Source organism: Neolamprologus multifasciatus, chromosome 19 (genome assembly GCF_963576455.1).
Source record: "Neolamprologus multifasciatus chromosome 19, fNeoMul1.2, whole genome shotgun sequence".
NCBI classification, from domain to species: Eukaryota; Metazoa; Chordata; class Actinopteri; order Cichliformes; family Cichlidae; genus Neolamprologus; species Neolamprologus multifasciatus.
In genome coordinates this window covers 15,576,515-15,593,925 of record NC_140457.1, presented here as the reverse complement: position 1 = coordinate 15,593,925, position 17,411 = coordinate 15,576,515, and the positions used below count along the sequence as shown (strand labels likewise).

At 40.7% G+C, this 17,411-nt stretch overlaps 1 protein-coding gene across 5 annotated transcripts in view; it reads right to left on the bottom strand.

Annotated features, from left to right (window-relative positions):
• qkia (QKI, KH domain containing, RNA binding a) overlaps window positions 1–17,411 on the bottom strand; it is an 82,336-nt gene that overhangs the window by 22,339 nt on the left and 42,586 nt on the right. For all 5 annotated transcript variants that reach the window (XM_085144048.1, XM_085144049.1, XM_085144051.1 and 2 more), the window contains exons 3-4: window positions 16,167–16,283; window positions 7,768–7,911 (exon numbers count right to left, since the gene is read on the bottom strand). In XM_085144048.1, coding sequence (XP_085000174.1) covers window positions 7,768–7,911; window positions 16,167–16,283 — 261 coding nt within the window. The remainder of the gene's footprint in view (window positions 1–7,767; window positions 7,912–16,166; window positions 16,284–17,411) is intronic.

The following is a 17,411-nucleotide window of genomic DNA, read 5'->3' as shown; positions in this document are numbered from 1 at the left end:
AGCAGAGGTCACCATGTCAAGGAAGCCAATTAAAAAGATGATTAACATTCATGTGGGAGAAGCGTCATTGACGTGCAGGTGGGACCTGCACACCATTCACTCACCCACCCATACCCACACACATATATCTATATAATGGGTGCACGGAATATTGCAGTCCAGCCAGTTGTAGCTGTGGTGTCCTGGGAGGTGGGGATCATGAGGTTAATATGATCCTAGCCAGCTCTTTCATTAGACTGATGAAGGTAATAACAGCCTACAGGGAAGGAAGGGCTGCCAGATTGACTAAAACCATATACCCACAACCCGAAAGCAACATCTGCAAGCCTACTTGAGCTACCTGGCATAGTGAGATAATAGCTACTTTTGTCATTCACCGCATTTAAATGCAGACAAACCGAAGATGGAACGACAACTGACATGACGTCATGCGATGTGTGAGTCTGATGCCCTTTCATTCCATAGCTGTACTGCAGACCTTTCAGCTAGCTTAAAGAAGACAAAGGTAAAAGTATATGAAGAAATGATGAACCAGTGATTTGCGATACTGCACATAAATACAGAGCCAGTATTGCAAACACCAATAACAACACATTAAGGTGCAAATTTATGCAATGCAAATTTAGTTGGCTAAATATTAAACTTAAAAAACATATCCATCCTATCTGATCAATACCAACACCAACATTGGTATCAATACCATCAATATTTGGATCAATCTGCCCAACTCTACCATGAAGTTATACTTTTAAACAACTACAAAGCACCTGTTGCAGAGTATTTTCTTTAGAAGTCATGTTCATTGAGCACAGTTGAATGCATGCATCACCAAAACACATTATGAAGAAATGTGAGCTTCTATTCATGGGTATAGCCGATATCATGCATGGCTGAGAATGTGAGGCAGGGGAGCAGATTAAGAGTAAATAAAAAGAGGATGGTTGTGATAGGTAGCCCCAACAAAGAATAAACATCATTAATTGGGGAGGCACACATGGATGGACACAGCCAGATGGTGTTTTGTGCTCATTTGTCATACACTGCTGACAGAGAAAGAGGAAAGAGTGAGAACCAGAAAGAGAAAAAGGAAGAAAAAGGTGTTTATTGATTGCAAAAATCAGCACACTGCTGCCTAGAACACACTTTTACTGAGCAAATCTACCTCCGCTTGTTCTGCACCGTCTTCTCTCTGTGCCTTTCCAGACTGAGTGGTTCTGATGGTGCTGCCATTGTACACTCTGCCAAGCCGGATGCATACTGGTGAGTACAGACCCAACACCCCACAGATAGCCAAGCTTGGCATCCATTAAGGTCCATCTGTCTGCCTTTCACAAAAACACCCTCTACTGTATGTTCTTTCTCAAAGGTGGCCCACAGGAGAGAACAGAAAAGAGAGAAGAGTGACAGGAGACTCAGGAGAGCAAGAGACAGGAACAAGAAAAAAGGGGTGGAGTGGATTTGGGGGGGGGAAAGAACCCTAGTGTTGGCATGAAGGGACTCCAAATGACAACCAGCTGGGCTCTCACTTTGCTGCTTGCTGTTCAGGCATTTATAAAATTGAAGAGAGAAAAGTGGACTGAAAACAATGTCTTATTTTGCATTATGTGTACTAGAACTTCTAAAGTAAAAAAAACAACAACAACAGTAGGATGGAGTGGAAAGTAAGAGAGATGTAGCACAAGAGGGAGCAGTAAGTCTGAGTCAGGACTGGGTTTCCACCATCCCACAAATGGAGAGTAGTGCTCAAGGCCATGGGCTGCTCAGGCAGCTACCATGCTCACTTTGTTCTCTGCGATGACAGTTTCATTCAGAGAGGCATGCACTCGGCTCCCGTGGGCCAACGTGCCCCTGCACCAACCAGCTCTTTCTTTCTCTGCTTGCTGTTCTCCTTTCAAACACAACCCTGCCTGCTTTTTGGATGTTCAATGTGTATGTGTGTAAGAATGTCAAAGGAATCAAAGCTAGCCGGCTACCTCTATTAATATACTATGGGTACCTTACAGTAAGTGCTTTACTGTCACTGCACAGAATCAGATGTAGACCCTGCTGACATGAGAGCCTGTAGACCAGATACGGTCATAAAAATGCCTGAAATTTAAAACAGAATTGACTCACTTTTTCTAAATAGTATAAACTTTGTAAGCAGCTCAATTATCACTACACAGCAGAACATTTTGCTTTGTTAGAAAGAGTGAAGTGCCAAGTGTTTTTTTGGGGATTGAGCAGACGCACTATAAGGCAGAAATATAGCTCTCAAAGAATCTGAAATAGTAGATTATTGGAGAAATCCATAACAGCACAGATGCAGGCTGTCTCACCCGGTCTCCAAAGAGCCAATCAGAAGTCGAACAAGGAAACATATTATTCAATCGTGTGTAGACTGGAGGTTCACGAAAGGATTCACTGTGCATTGCAGGACATATCAACTCCCTCCTCTACTAAAAATGAAGGTAAGCCCAATTTTTGTTTTTCTTGCTTTGCTATATCTATAATATGAATTAGCATCTCTGGTGAGATGAGCCATAAACACAGATCACGTTGCCATAAATGAAGCTGTGATACTGCAAAGTGATCGAACGGCCTGCATTACCTGCTGAATTACAGCTACCCCACATTTATGTCTGGAACAAAAACATTAAGACAGCTCGTCCAGTTCCTGTATCAGAAATCTGTGAGCTCTATGCAGAGTTTTAAAAAAGGCAAAACTGCTGCTCCCTTTTCCTTCCTCCTGCACACTCTCATACACAGAATGTTACACGATGCATCTCTTGGCTAACATAGTTATTGCCAATTAATAATAATAATGGATTGCATTTATATAGTGCCTTTCAGGGCTCTTAAAAAGTAAATCTCTACTAAATAATTTGGAGACGTCTGCCACACAGCTTGCAGTGAAACAGTCAGGCCACATGTCAATCAGTGATATCACAGCAGGCACTTGCTCCTAAGAAAGATAAAGTACCTACACCGGCCTGATTAAGAAGGGGTGTGGCCAAAGGTGCAGCGTGCCTAAATGTTTCATACAGAGGTCATGTTATTGCGTTTAATGAGGATTATAAAGAAATTGCTTGTGGCACCTACTGTGTGTGCAGCTGCCAAGCCAAGACTTCATTACACACCAGAAAAAATGTTTTCCATCGATGCTTTGTTTGAGGTTGTGAGTACAAGTAAGCAGTAGATCATTAATAACATGTGGAAGTAATTCAGATGGATTTGGACCTAAGCGTATGTCTGTTTACACAAGTCAGCTGCAAGCCAATTCTTATTTGTGATGACAACATCATTCTACATAATCTTGGCATACACAAAATCAGGGTTTTGGGGGGGATTTTTTGCCTCTCTTTTAATTAGCCATGATATTCTGTCAATCACAGGATAATGCCTTCCTATAGGCTGATAATCTTTGCTCTCCTGCCCTTCTAAGGATAGTGGGGAGAAGTGCAATGAGCCAGTCAGGGTTTATGCATACAACTGTGCAAGCTGAGGTTACTGAAAGTGCATTGGGGTTCTGCTGCTTGCTCTGTTTGAGGCCTTAACGAAGGACTCAAGAGATGAGAGCAGCATTTTCGTCGGTGTGTATGCGAACGCACGCACGTGGACGCATTTTTCTGTGCAAGCGCATGTGTGTGTGCACACTAGCGTAGGATCAGTGAAGTAAATCCACACTTGAAAGAGTAGCTCAATCAAGCTCTTCCACCAATCTCCCCCGCCTCCCTTCCTTCTGCCTCTCAACTTGCCGTCGTTCCCCTGCTCCCAGTTCATTTAGAGTTGAAGAGTTCACAGGACTAAGGAGTGAAAGAGCAACACACGGGTCAAAGATGAAGAACTACCATGAGCAATGCAGCAGCCACTGGCTAAATGACAGATAAAATGTAAATACATCATACAAACCCACAAATGAGCCAAATGATTTTACAAGGCATGCTTTTTAAGCCCTTAAAAAAAGAAAATTACATGAGAAATAAGCTCATATTGTTTCTGTTAAATGCACTTATTTAGCCTAGGGAAAAAAGTTTCATTTTGAATAATTAAACTAAATCATTACTGTTAAACAAGCTTCTACAAACTATTTTCTTACTAAAAAAATAAATAGTATGAGCGTGACTGAGTTTAGTTGGCTAAGCAAGTGGGAGGAGAGGGTTTTCACTGCCAGACATCCTGGCTTTTAATCCCAATTCAGTCAATTGTGAGATTATTTAAGAGCAAAATTATTATTATTTTTATAAAGCCTTTAACTTCAATTTAAGGCCAGATTTGAAGAACCTTTGGTTATCCCGCATCCTCCCCTCTTTGCTTCCTTTCTGCAGCAGGGACCTCGTCAATGACAAGTAAAGCCTTTTCCTTGGAAGGGAATAAAAAGCATGACCTCATTTTGTGTCCTGTGCGATGTAATAAAGGCGATTTTACGCTTCCAAACGTAGAGGAGATGCCCTTCATTAGAACTGTGCATACTCAGCGTGTCCATACTTTAATCCAATTTAGTTTAGCATGATAAAGGGCATTACAGCCACCCAGTCCCACACATACTCACGACACGTATGCATTCAGATGCAGGAAATAACAGAAGAAAAGAAAAGAAAGAAATGCAGAGCCCTTAAGAATTATTGGGTAGATAATGCACTACCCCAGTATTTAGGAACATCAGACAATTGTATTGAACCCAGGGGCCAGTCAGAGTCCTCTGTGGTAAGTAAAATCTATAACAAAGTCAAACTTGGTTTATTTCTTGCGTCAATATAAAGTAGAGTATTAACTAAAAATATGTCTTAGCCGAACAAGCTTTAGCATTTTTAATAGATATGAATGTGAGGAAAATGTGCTTCCCTTATTTTATTATATTCCAAAGAAAAAACAGGACACATGGATCCTGAGAAATCAGAACATTTATATGCAAATTTGATAGGTTCAGAAAAAACACTATCTATCTAATGTCTAACTAATGGAAATAACTTTTCATTATGGTTAAATGAACAAAGATGCTTTGCCTGAAGGAAAAATAGCCTTTGGCGAACTGCATCTGGTCATTAATTACATCCATAAAACTCTTATTCAAATTAAGAGAGAAACTTTATGAGCAAAGAGATTTCATTAGTGTCTCAAAAGAGCAAGAAGCTTTCTTGTGTTTGAGAAATAAAAGAGCACCTCTTTACCCCACTCAGTGGTTCAGGTACCAAATTAACAGACTGTGTTTAATGTACTTGTAAGGGTGCAAAATGCACAGAGATTTATAGGAAAGTGATAAAGTTTTTTTCATGGCACTTGATTTGGATTAGTTTTAACATTGAGCAGCTGCCATTATCTTAAAAGGTGTTGCTGTGTCGTGTTGACACGTGTGCCAGTGACTCATTCTACTTATAATAATGCAGCTTCCACATATGGCCTTCATCTTCAACTGTGCATATAAAAGTCTTTCAATATCCTCTGTACAAGTCCCCAAACTAAAGTCAGGAAATGAGAACCGGTTCCAAATTGTCCAATCCATCAGAGTAGGATGTTCCCTGGGTTACTTTTTTCTTTTTATTGATGCCAGCGTGTTTTTCTGACTGTTGAGTCTTGCAAAAACAATGTTGTTAAACTCATGAATCTACTTTGTTGGAAACTTCTAACAAAAAGGAGTCAAGATGAAAAGGAGGAAACGGTGCAAAGCATGGCTTCATTTGAGAGAAAAAAGGATAGCAGTGCTAGTTTTAATGGCTTTAAAATGATCATTTCAAGTACGGGTGGAAACACCAGCAATATACCGAAACATCTGTCTACACAACTTGGGCTTAAAACAGGAATCCATTAGACACTATTGCTTCTCAGCTAGGCAGCACACATGTTAAAAGGGTAAATACTGCATGGTATATCCGTGCAACACAGGCGAGCTTACTGTTTCTTTTCCTCTTTGACTTCAAACAACATTTTTTTTTCCCCTCGCTGCATCCATTTTAAGTTTTGACTGACTGTTGCTACAATAAAATAAGGAAATTCAACCAATAAGGGTAAAAAAAAAATCAATTAAGTGTGGTATCAGTGAAGTCATATCAGTTCCCCGAGGAGCTGTGAAACACTTCAGTATTCAAAACAGTCGGCGCCTAAACAAATGACAAGTAAGCCGAATACAGACAAGAAATACTCCGGCAAGATGGCACGAATTAAAGCGCCTTCCACACTGTCTCAAAAAGGCCTTATACCGCTTTGACAGACAGGTTAGAAACATCACAGAAGACAGCATGATGCCGCTTCCTGTGGCAGACGTGAAGCTCTAAACTGGTCTAAACGAAAAGATGCCGTTCACGGCCCTTGAATGATGCAATGACAAGGATTTGTTTTAACTCTTTACACTATAAAACAACATTGTACACCCTCCCCCGTGATGAGTTTTGACACCTCAGTATATATCAATAAAAATGTGGTTTGACGACCATTAGGATGGTTTCCAGGTCTTTTCAAGCATAGCTGCATAGGCGGAGATTACCCTCACTAACTTCTGATGCACACCCAGTCATTTTGTTTTATAAGCAGACCAGAAATATGAGAGAAAGCACTCAGAAAGGAGCTTCAAGGGGTAAAGAGGTAAACCCCATTTGTTTTAACAATTACTTTCCTGGTGTGGCAAACCCAATAAAATAACTAATAACCCTGAGCTGACACATGTAAACATTTGAATTAAAATATAGCAATTTATAGTCTACGCTTGTTTTTCCTAATACAACACCAGGATTCAGAGAGCCTTTCCCATGAGAATTTCTATATAAAGTTTCAAACACGTTGGTTTTAGAGCTAAATAGGTGACTTCAACTTAACTCTTGGGATTCAGGTTTCCATTTTATAAGTCTGAAGTGAAGTTTATTCAGCTATTTTTTGATAAATTTATTAACATACTGGTGTGCATCTGAATATCCCCGTAATCCTATAACCCCTATTTTGATGTGATCAGATCAAATTTTTTCCCACTATTGAACTCATTTCCACAAATGTTGACTTTCTTGGGGTATCGAATGCATCATAACTCTGACACTCAAACATTACATGCTTGTAATTGTAACACAGTTACAACTGGGACAAACGCTGTCCTTGTTGCGTATGTTCCTCCCCGGGCGAAAGAATCTAAATGTGAAGCACACATGTAGGAATAATTATGCATTAGCACGATAGAATGCATGAAGGACGGCGGCTTAACAAGGTTACAAATGCAAGTAACACTTTGTTTAACCTTGTAGGGCTGATATTGGTTGGCCCCATTTCCACAGACCTCCAACCCTGTGCATTGCCACCTGGTGGTAAACCTGTGCCTTCAGCTGCCCTGCCCACCTGGTCACTACAGCTAAAAGCAAAAATATGCATTGCATGCCAAAAGCACTACCAGCAGCTATCACCAGTGGCACTATGTAAGAGGAAGTCTTGGCAGAGGGGAAGCGGAGATGAAATGTGGCAGTCACAGGAGGTGTGTACAGCTAGCTATGTTTTTCCACTCCGCTGGAGGTACAGCCAACCTGTTCTCCTCAACTATATATGGAAGTAAACAGGATGCTAACAGCGGGATAGAGGTAATATGCCATATGTAGGTCGGTAATCTTGTTGTTTTGACCAAAAGCTTCTCATAGGACCATAAATTTAGAGTCAATATAAGTCCTTCATCTTCTGGGAAACTCAAATGGAGAACATTAAATCTCTCATTAAACCACAAGCTGCTACCATTGCATCCATCCATACATCCATCCGACCGGCAAGAGGCTGAGTACAAAATGTGTACGTATACGCTTGTGGACAGTATGTACTTACTGCAGGTACAAGGAGCTTCTTGACCTCCTCCACTGCTCTCCTCATCTTGATCTCTGCTCTAGCCTGTGTGTCTTCCACTGTGATGAGGACATGAAGGTCTTCATTTAGGTGTTCCCAGTTTGGCTTCCCTCTGTTCTGCTCCTCCTGGACAGAGAAATAGGAAGAGCGAGAGAGACGGTGAGTGAATGTGACAGTGTGGGTGTGTTAGAGTACCAGTGCAGTAACACGGCATATCAGAGAAAGTGGAGGCGAGAGGCAGGCATACACAGAGGACGACGGGGCCCTGTGAAGAGAGGCGGGATGACAGGGCCGGCCCTTTAGTCAGCTATTTAGCTTTAACTTTGAAAGGACACCCTTCTTTAATAGATCCCTCGCTTCGCAGAGACAAAGATGACAGCTAGCCCTGCAGCAATTAATATCAGTGAAAGATGGATGGATCAGAGAGAGATGGATGGGGATTTTTTTTTTTTAAACCGCAGCAACTTCACTTGTTGGAATAAAATTATAACACATAGCTAGGGCTCAGAGTATGTGAAAGTACATGAGTGTGCATCTGCCTCTGACACTTTTTGACATACACTGTAAGGGCAACAAAGGTTCGATGAAGGAGTCGTTTTCCTTCCTACAAAGGCAGCAGCACAGCACTCTCAGGGTCCCAAACTGTAGCAATAGCAGCACCTAAAAGGAAAAAATGGGTTGTATTCAAAACCAGCCATCACTGCTAGATAGCCTTTCAACACAGTTTAATAGGAAGCAGGCTCAAAATTGAAATTTGGCAGGCTGACGTTTGGAGAAGCTTTATGTTTTCAGTTGCCTCCATGAAAAGCCCAGTCATACCCAAGTCGTGTGAAAAAGGTAAAATGGGATATATGTACAGACAAAAAAATCCTACATTTGCAGCAAAAAAATGGGATCAATTTTCAATTTAGCATAGCTACTTTCTTCCCTCTTCTTGTTGCCCGTCTGACAGTAAATCTAGCGAGCAGACACTGAGAGCGCTCTAAAAAGCTTTTGAGGTTGGATCGCATGTCAGCGTACAACCATGAAAGCCAGTGGTTTGAAAGCAGACTACTTCCCCTTGAGGTGAGGAGTTGAGGTCTAGGTTGTCTGAAAAAGATACAACCTCAGATTTTGATGTGTGACACCACATTATAGCAACAAAAAGGGAAAAGGGGATAATAATGCTCAAATGTTTCAGTTCGTGAAGACAAAACGTGTAAAGTGAAAATGAATCTGACTGCATTGTAAAATCAGAAATGTTTTTCCAAAGGAGGTCAGAGTCTCGAGCAGTCAGCTGCATACTCTCCTGCTGTTGTTCATAAATACTGTATCGTTTACTCCCGCCCATACAAACCACCTCAACTCCAGATCACTGCTCATTTCTGAGTAGTGAGTGAACTGCTGCAAGGATGTCTAATTACAAACAATGCATTGCAGTGCTCTGCATGGGGTCCACCTGACATGATTTCAATATACTCAACGAGCACCTCAAAGTGAGGTGGAGCACGCACGCACGCACGCACGCACGCACGCACGCACGCACAGTACTAAGAGCTTGAGCTGAGTGCCACCCACCTGCTTTCTACTCCAGAGAGCTGTTGCCATGGCACTGCTCTTTACAACACACAGACACATACACACGCACACACACAAGAAAGTTCAATATTCCACTCTCGTTTTCCCCTTTTCCACACATGGGTGTGGGTGGGAGGGTTGTTGGGGGGCTAGATTTCAGCAGTCAGGCCATTATTTCTCCATGGCTGTTTGCTTATGGCCTATTAGGGGACATGGGGACTGGAACGTGACTCAGCACTTTCTGGAGGGGACAAGACAGAAAGGCCACAAGGGCTGCCACTGTATGCAGTACACAGTATGAAAACACATGGCTGACACATAAAAGTATTTACACTGACAGACTCCTGCTCAAGTTGGAACCAAAAAAAGATTCGTCGGTCACATGCTCGTGCGCATATGTGTGCAAAATGTGACCACCAAAGCTCGGACAAATTCAGATTTGGTAAGGATTTTATTCAAACATGTGGGGGGGGGGGGGGGGGATGCGTACACCCACACATCTCACACCAGCATGACTGCCTGAGAACAAGGTCACTGTGTGCCTCTGAGAGAATGTGACAGCATGACAAACAGGAGGAAGGCTGGAGGGGGAGGTAAGAGGAGACCTACCAGGAATATTGGGAAGGCCTTTGAAGACAATGTCCACGCTGGCCAACATCAAATGCCACAGCAATAGCCACGTACCGGAGGGCAATGGATTTTGGCAAAGCACGTAGCATGAAAAAATAGCATGGGGATTGCATCTATAAACACCATCTAAGAACAGGATCAAGGGGAAAGGCTGCTAGTCAGTTATGTTGCCCGACTTCCAACGTCTGTGCAGCACCTGTTAGCCTGTTGCATTTCACACCTCTCAGAAAACTTAAGGCCTCAATTCTCACCACATGTTAAAAGGTTACAAAAAATACAGCACTGATATTTTTGACGATCCCTTTTTTGGTTGTCCTAAAAATTGTGATTTAGCGTAGGCTTTTTAAACTTATTTCATGATCCGAGTAGTCACTCTTTACAGTCAGGTACACTCAAAAGGATCTTTGGCCATGCGGCGCCACGATTTTATTGTTAGTCTAGCTACTGTAGCTAGACTGTCAAACAGGTGCAGACTGTAGGCCAAACAGGTGCAGCAGAGAGCTGCAAGGACATGGAAGGACAAGAGAAGATAAGGAACGCTGGAGAAGAACAGTAAGCGCTGACGGGAAAATATATAACTACATATTAAATGAAAATGAGGCAGATTACAGAATAAACACAGAAAACCAACATATCCACCCCCAAAATGTAGATGACAGTGGTTAAAAAAAACCTCAACTTATCAATAAACAAGATCAAAAATGACAGATTGAACATGACATTACTAAACAGGTCACCTTTAAATCTTTGTGGATAAAGGACATAGCCAGCTATCACAGAGAAACAAAGACATGAATTACTGGGTAATACGGCAAGTGTAGCTGCACCCTCTGCTCAATGCCAATCACATTAAGGGTGCTCAAAACAGACCAAAAACAGCCTGCAACACAACTCTTTTACAAATAAGGCTTTTCAGATTGCAGGGAGTACAAATCATTCTCTCAGCCATCAATACCATATGGATGTTGATTTCATTTTAAAGTCAAAGTGACTTTGTGCAACACTTTATGTCCATTAGGTATTCGGTTTCAGTCAGTGTATTGCAAACCAGGCCTCAAGTGACCCCACAGGCTCTAAGCAATAGGACATATTGTTTTTAGGGTGTATTTTATCCATTAGCTACAACAACTAAACTAATGTTACTAAACTATTGTTAACAGTTGGTCATTACAGTGATTAAGTATAAATTCAAAAACATAAAAACACCTTGAAAGAGTTAGAGCTATAAATATAAAATGAGAGAAAAGAACCAGGCAGATATTTTGACTCGACATTGTTTCCCTTAAGTTGTTCAGCTTAAGGTAAACATTGCTAATAACCAGCCATTAATATTAACTAATTAACGTAGACTAAATTATTCACTGCTTTCTCTCTCCATGCACCAGCATCTGTGCACTGAAAGCATGAAGCCGTAATACCTGCATGTATACTTTGCTATTCTCACAGTGTGCCCTTTTGCGGTTGAATGGTGCCAAGTTAACCGAGGCGCAGCCCGATGTCTACCAGCTTTTCTGGTGTATAATCAGCCTGGCAGCCTGTGCTTCTTCCACAATCAAATATTAATGTTCACAAATGAAATTGGATTTTATATATAATTTAGAAATGTACAACACTAAATAACTGCCTTAGTCCTTTTCTATGACAGTCACCTTTTAGCCTCCTAAAGCCATTTGCAGAGGAAAAACTCCAAGGCAACTAAAGTAACACCTGGACTCTAAAGACTTAAGTACAAAGAAGCTATTGTGGCTCTATCGAAGTGCATCCAAAGATGAGGAGCTAAAAAAATAAATTAAAATGTAAACAAAACAAGTAGGTCTGCTGCAGAGCCAACAGGCTAATGGAATTCGGTGTATTGACTGCCAATGTCACATATTAACTCTTAAGCAATAAATGCAGGAGCTGTAGTGTGACTCTGTCTATGGGCTGGCACAAGCTGATGGCTCAAATTGGAGTCCGATTCTATTCCATCAGTGACCGTGCTGATAGCACAGTTTTAGCCATTATGTTTTGGGACAATCAGCAAAAAAAACAAATCAAAGCAAATTCACTTGATAGAGAACATTTTTCAAGTGCAAGTCTGAAAGGACATTTAGTGCGACTCTAAATAAAACAGCCATCTACGTAATTTCACCATGTAGCAGCCAAAATAGAATTAGGGAATAGGTTTTGCAAAAGGGAAGGGAAATCCCTTTTCTGCCTGTGCAGCGGTCGATACAGCGTACCTGTAATTTAATTGCAGTTGTTCTTGCTGCTGTTTTGCATTAAGCGCGACTGCGGGAGTGGAAAACAGAGACCAAAGCTGCCACGTCAGGTGAAAATCTGATTGGAATATGGCTGCAAAGAGAGTCCTTTTTAGCTGTCAGAAAAATAATTACTCAAATGTGTCAGAAAATCTTTCATCTTTCCAACCATACTTCTCTATTCAGAGATGTTGCAAAAATCTACGTGTACCAGTCACTCTTATAGAGACCTCACAAGTTATTTTCATGTGTTAGACTCCCCTGTCTCACCCTAAGCTGGATTTCAGATGCCTGCACATACACACAGACATTTGTAGTAAGTTCACTATTTTCATATTCTGTATTTGCCTACCATGCCAAACCATAAATGATAAATATACTTCTGCTGGGCTCTGTCCATTATGGCTGCCCAACATCATTTTAGCGTCAACACTACGGTGTGCAGGCCTGCAATCGTTACATCACAGGCCGTGCTGCAACTCATTTGACAAAGAGTGTGTCATTACAGAAATATTGTGCCTCAGTCCTGAGGAAATGTCGATGGTGACTCGGTCAGAGGCACAAAACAGATTTTTCTCTAGTGTCTTTTTTTTCTTCTGTTAAAAAAAATTAACATTTAAGAAAGAACGGTTTGCACTCGATTATTTACTCAGGGGCAAGAAATTCAGCTGTTCTAGGGAAAATTCATGAAAATCACTTTATTTTTCCATCTTGTCCAACATGTTTCAATTTCTACTTCAGATATTCTAGTCTAAATAACCCAATACTGCACCATTAGACAAAAGACATTTGTTAACTATGCTTAAATACTGTGCTTGGAAAGCACAGTATTTAATTTCACACAAAATACTACAGCAAACAAAAGAAGACTGCAATCCAAAGTAAATTTATATCAGGCAGCCTAAAACAAAACATGATATGTGCTGTTACATAAATATACAACAAATAATTATAATCTGGTGTGATTAGATGTTCAGGATTACAAAGATCTCCATCACTCATCATCCATCCGTCTACCCCATTTTTCTCTTCACCTGCTTCTTTCCATCTTATTTTATTTTCTGCTTTTCTTCTCTCACTATTGTTCTTTACTTTTCTTTCCCATTCCATAGCTCCAGTGAACTGACTCCCTGTCAGGCAGTGCGACCCAAGAGGGAGTAACCAGCTGAATTATTGAGAGCATAAAAATGCTGCTGCTAATGGATCCTGAATAAACACACTGGCTAAGCTGCTGCCGTGGCATCCTCTTCTGCCACGGGGCATCAAGCTGAAAATACTGAGGTTGAGAATGCAGTGACTGGGAGCTCCTCACGCAGCTTTATTTGCAGCTGAGCCACAGCCATGAGACGCTTCAAAGCTTTTGGGGTCCTGTAAACAAATCTCATAGTATCTATTATGATTTATGGATCCAGAAACAGTCACATTATTAGGCGTTTTCCTCATTACGCACTGTAACGCAACATTAATGGTGAAAAAAAACAACATTAGTGGAGTGTTGAGTAATTAATGTAATTAAATCTTCAGTTATAATTTTGTTTTAAAAAAAGACATTCGAGATAGGGATTTATTGTGCTGCAATCAATTTTGTAATGGTGTTCTGGTTTTGTCTCTTTTTATGAGTGCAGCAAATGCTTTTTCCTCAACAAAGGTGAGACTATATCAGCAAACTCCAGAAGTGGAGACTAGTGAGCTCAACTTCCATTAAAAACAATCCTGTAACCCTACCACCTAATTTCTTTTCCATTCACTTATTTGTTGTTCAGTTTAATTAAATTTAAAGTTCAAGGAAATCCACAGTTAGACATTTTTAAATTCCACAAATGTATAATGTTTTTAGTCTCGATAAGTAATCCTCTTAAATAATGATTTTTTTGTAGCCCTACTTTGGTGTACATTAAAATCAAAGCACAATACTAGGGAAAAAAGAGAGAAATGAAATTTTTAAAAAAAATAAATAATGGATTTGGGGGAGGAAACAAAACCTTTTCCTCATTTACTTAGATTTTCCATGTATACACAGTATTCAGGACCATTTATGAAGCATTTTGAACATGAGATCATTTAATTTCTAAATATCAAGTGGAGAAATGATCCTGCTTGCTTATGTGTGTAATATTTGCCTTGACAGGTCCCATCACAGCATCACACACACACAAAACAAACTGGCACACGTCATTAACTTTTAACACAGTAAGAAATAAGGGAGGCAATCATGGATTCACGTAATGAGCTAAAACAAAAGGATGTGTGGGCTGGTACATGTGTGAGCATGCTCGGTCCCATTAAACAACTTCGGGATCTAATTCCAAAGAAGACGCCACAGCTGAGCATCTCCATCTTGTTCTGTGATAATGAACTTACTCAAATGGAAATGAGAAGGAAAGATAGAAATTAAAATACAAATGAAAGAAGCCATAAAAAAAGAGAAAAAAAAAATAAAGTGGATCAAAAACACTGGGCCTGCAGCAAACTGGATCCTCTAACATATGACTCAACTGGAATCTGTATGATCTATTGGACTATTTTGTAACTGTTGTACTTTTTTGTTTTTATGTAGGAGAACGGTAAGTATTTGGACATGGACAAAAGACATTTCTGTAACTGTTAAATTACAGCTGTTTTCATCACACTGTGTCAATGCACTGGTCACTTTTTTAAGTACACCTGTATAACTGCTTGTTAAGCCAAATATCTAACCAGCCAATCACATGGCAGCAGCTCAAAATATTTAGTTGGGTCAAGACAACATGGTGAAGTTCAAACTGAGCACCAGAATGGGGAAGAAAGGTGATTTAAGTGACTTCGAAACTGGAATGTTTGTTGTTGTCAAGACAGGCTGGTGTGAGTATTTCAGAAACTGTTGATCTACTGTTGATCTGTGGGATTTCCCAACATAGCAATCTCTAGTGTTTACAGAAATTGCTCAGAAAAAGACAAAATACAAAGTGAGAGGCAGTTCTCTGGGTAAAAATGCCTTGTTACTGAAGCAAAAGCGGGCTTGATCTGGTACTAGCAAGGTGTACCTAAAGAGTCACCGATATGATGATGAGCAATTGGGAACACAAAGAAAAGGAAAATTTAAAAATGAGATATAAATAATGAGTTAATTAAATACAGTCAAAAGCAGCCTTTATAGGAGGCTTTGAGGCAGCTGGGCAAAATTTGCACAGTTAATTGAAACAACACATCTTAAAGCTGTCAATTTGTCCTTATATTAACTTCCACACAATTCCCTCAGGGATTAATAAACTATTCTTATTTTAAGTGCATCACTAAACCTGATCTGACAGACTTGAAATCTTCCTTCAGGGTGCATTTTTGTTGCTGTTGTCTTGTTGTCAGCCATACTTTGGGATTGTGTTATGATAGGAATTTCAGCAAACTTGGCGTCTGACTTTGACCGCGTCTGAGATTTTTAGGACACACACCTATGGTATATCAATTTGAAAATCCTACGTCGCCTCGTTGGAGTAATCGTGTCCATGTCACTCGCACAGAGAGGCAACATCAATACTCCAGGCCTTTTATGACTGTGGGATGTTTCACATCATTTCATTTTATTTACCTAAAGAGCACAGTTTGTAAATAAAATAATGCAAAAGGTGTCATTGTTTTGCATAACTTCATTCCTTTGTGGATATGCAGAGACCTTATATGTCTCCAAAGTCAGCTCGGTATATCCAGAAATAGTGGCTGCTCCTGGCCTTGGCCGACTGGTTTACTACTGGCTTCAATACTTTCCACTGCGCAGCGTTTTGCAAACAGCACTATCAGATGTCAGGATGCAGCCACTGGGCATTAGCTAAGCACGTGTCTGCTTCATGTTTCTTCAAGACCAGAGGGAAGCTTTTTGTGTGACCACTGGCCCAGAAACTTTCGCAATATTGTGTGAAAATTAAAAAATATGAGTTTTCCTCTTGTATATACCAGGCACACTGCCACTGATGATCTTACCTTCTTTTTGTCTCTCATGGAGCTTTTTCCTCGCACCATGATTTTGCATCCCGTTTCTGCTTCCAACTGTTTGGCTGTGAGTCCCCGCGGGCCAAGGATTCTCCCCACAAAGTTATACTGCAGATAGAGAGAGAGAAAACCTTGTGAGTCTATATACAGACACATAAAAGACAGAAAAATTTACATTTTATTTACCTCAGAAAAACCCTTCATAAGCAATAAGCAGTTTCCATGAGCTTTCAAAAAGCATGACCTCAGCTTTGTTGGATATGACGCCTCTGCTACAAAGACTACACGCACAGCCAAAACTACCCTCTTTCAGCCTTTCAGAAGCCATTTTCACACCTGCACTGAACTTTTCTCGACAACAACACTGGAGGATTTGTGTCTGAGAACACAAACGTCCATATCAGTCTGACAGGATATTAAACTGACCCCACCCTGCCAGTTCCCTATGCAGTGTAATGTCCACTTCACTTAAGTGAGTACACGTGCAGGTGCCGTCCATCATGTGTTTTCTGTGATCTACCAGGCCATGCTTAACCCAAAATAGATTTTTTCCCTTTGTCTGACACAAACAATCTGCTGTCTGCTAAATGTAGGAAAGGAAAAGTTGGTAACCAGCAGACACAGTTCCTCTTTGTAGTTTTTTTCACACCTATATGACTGGAAACTGTGCTAAAATAGCTGCTGGTTGTATTTTTTGTCCCTTCACCACAATGAGAGCACAATCACAGACGACAGTGAGGTTGGCTTGCCCCAATAGATGTCAAAATGATCTCAAATAAAAAATAAAATATTAACTACACAGGGTGTAGTCTGGGTGGGCATGGTGGAAAAGGAACAAGGGAAATTGAGGTGGAAAGTGTGCTAGGGGTTGTGAAGTATGGCAGTGTGTTTTGACACAATTTTATTATCATGGCCCCCCTTTCACTGGTGAGTGGCTGTGGAGCTTTGTACCACAAGGAAACAAATTTGCCAACATAATCCTCTTGACACGAAACTGGTTTCCAACAGGATAAAGAGAAAACATGTTGGAATAATCCAAATCAATTTTCAGCCAGAACAAAAACAAAGGGTAAGGAGGAGCACAGTGATGTATAAAAAGGTAAACAAACCACCCAGGTTTCAATAACGTATGCAACGGCTGGTGGAGAGCATGCCAGGTAAGAGATGCCCCCTCCCCCCTTCTTTTTCTACCTGAAAATGCTCACTGCCATAGCGGAAAGCTTTCCTTGATAACCA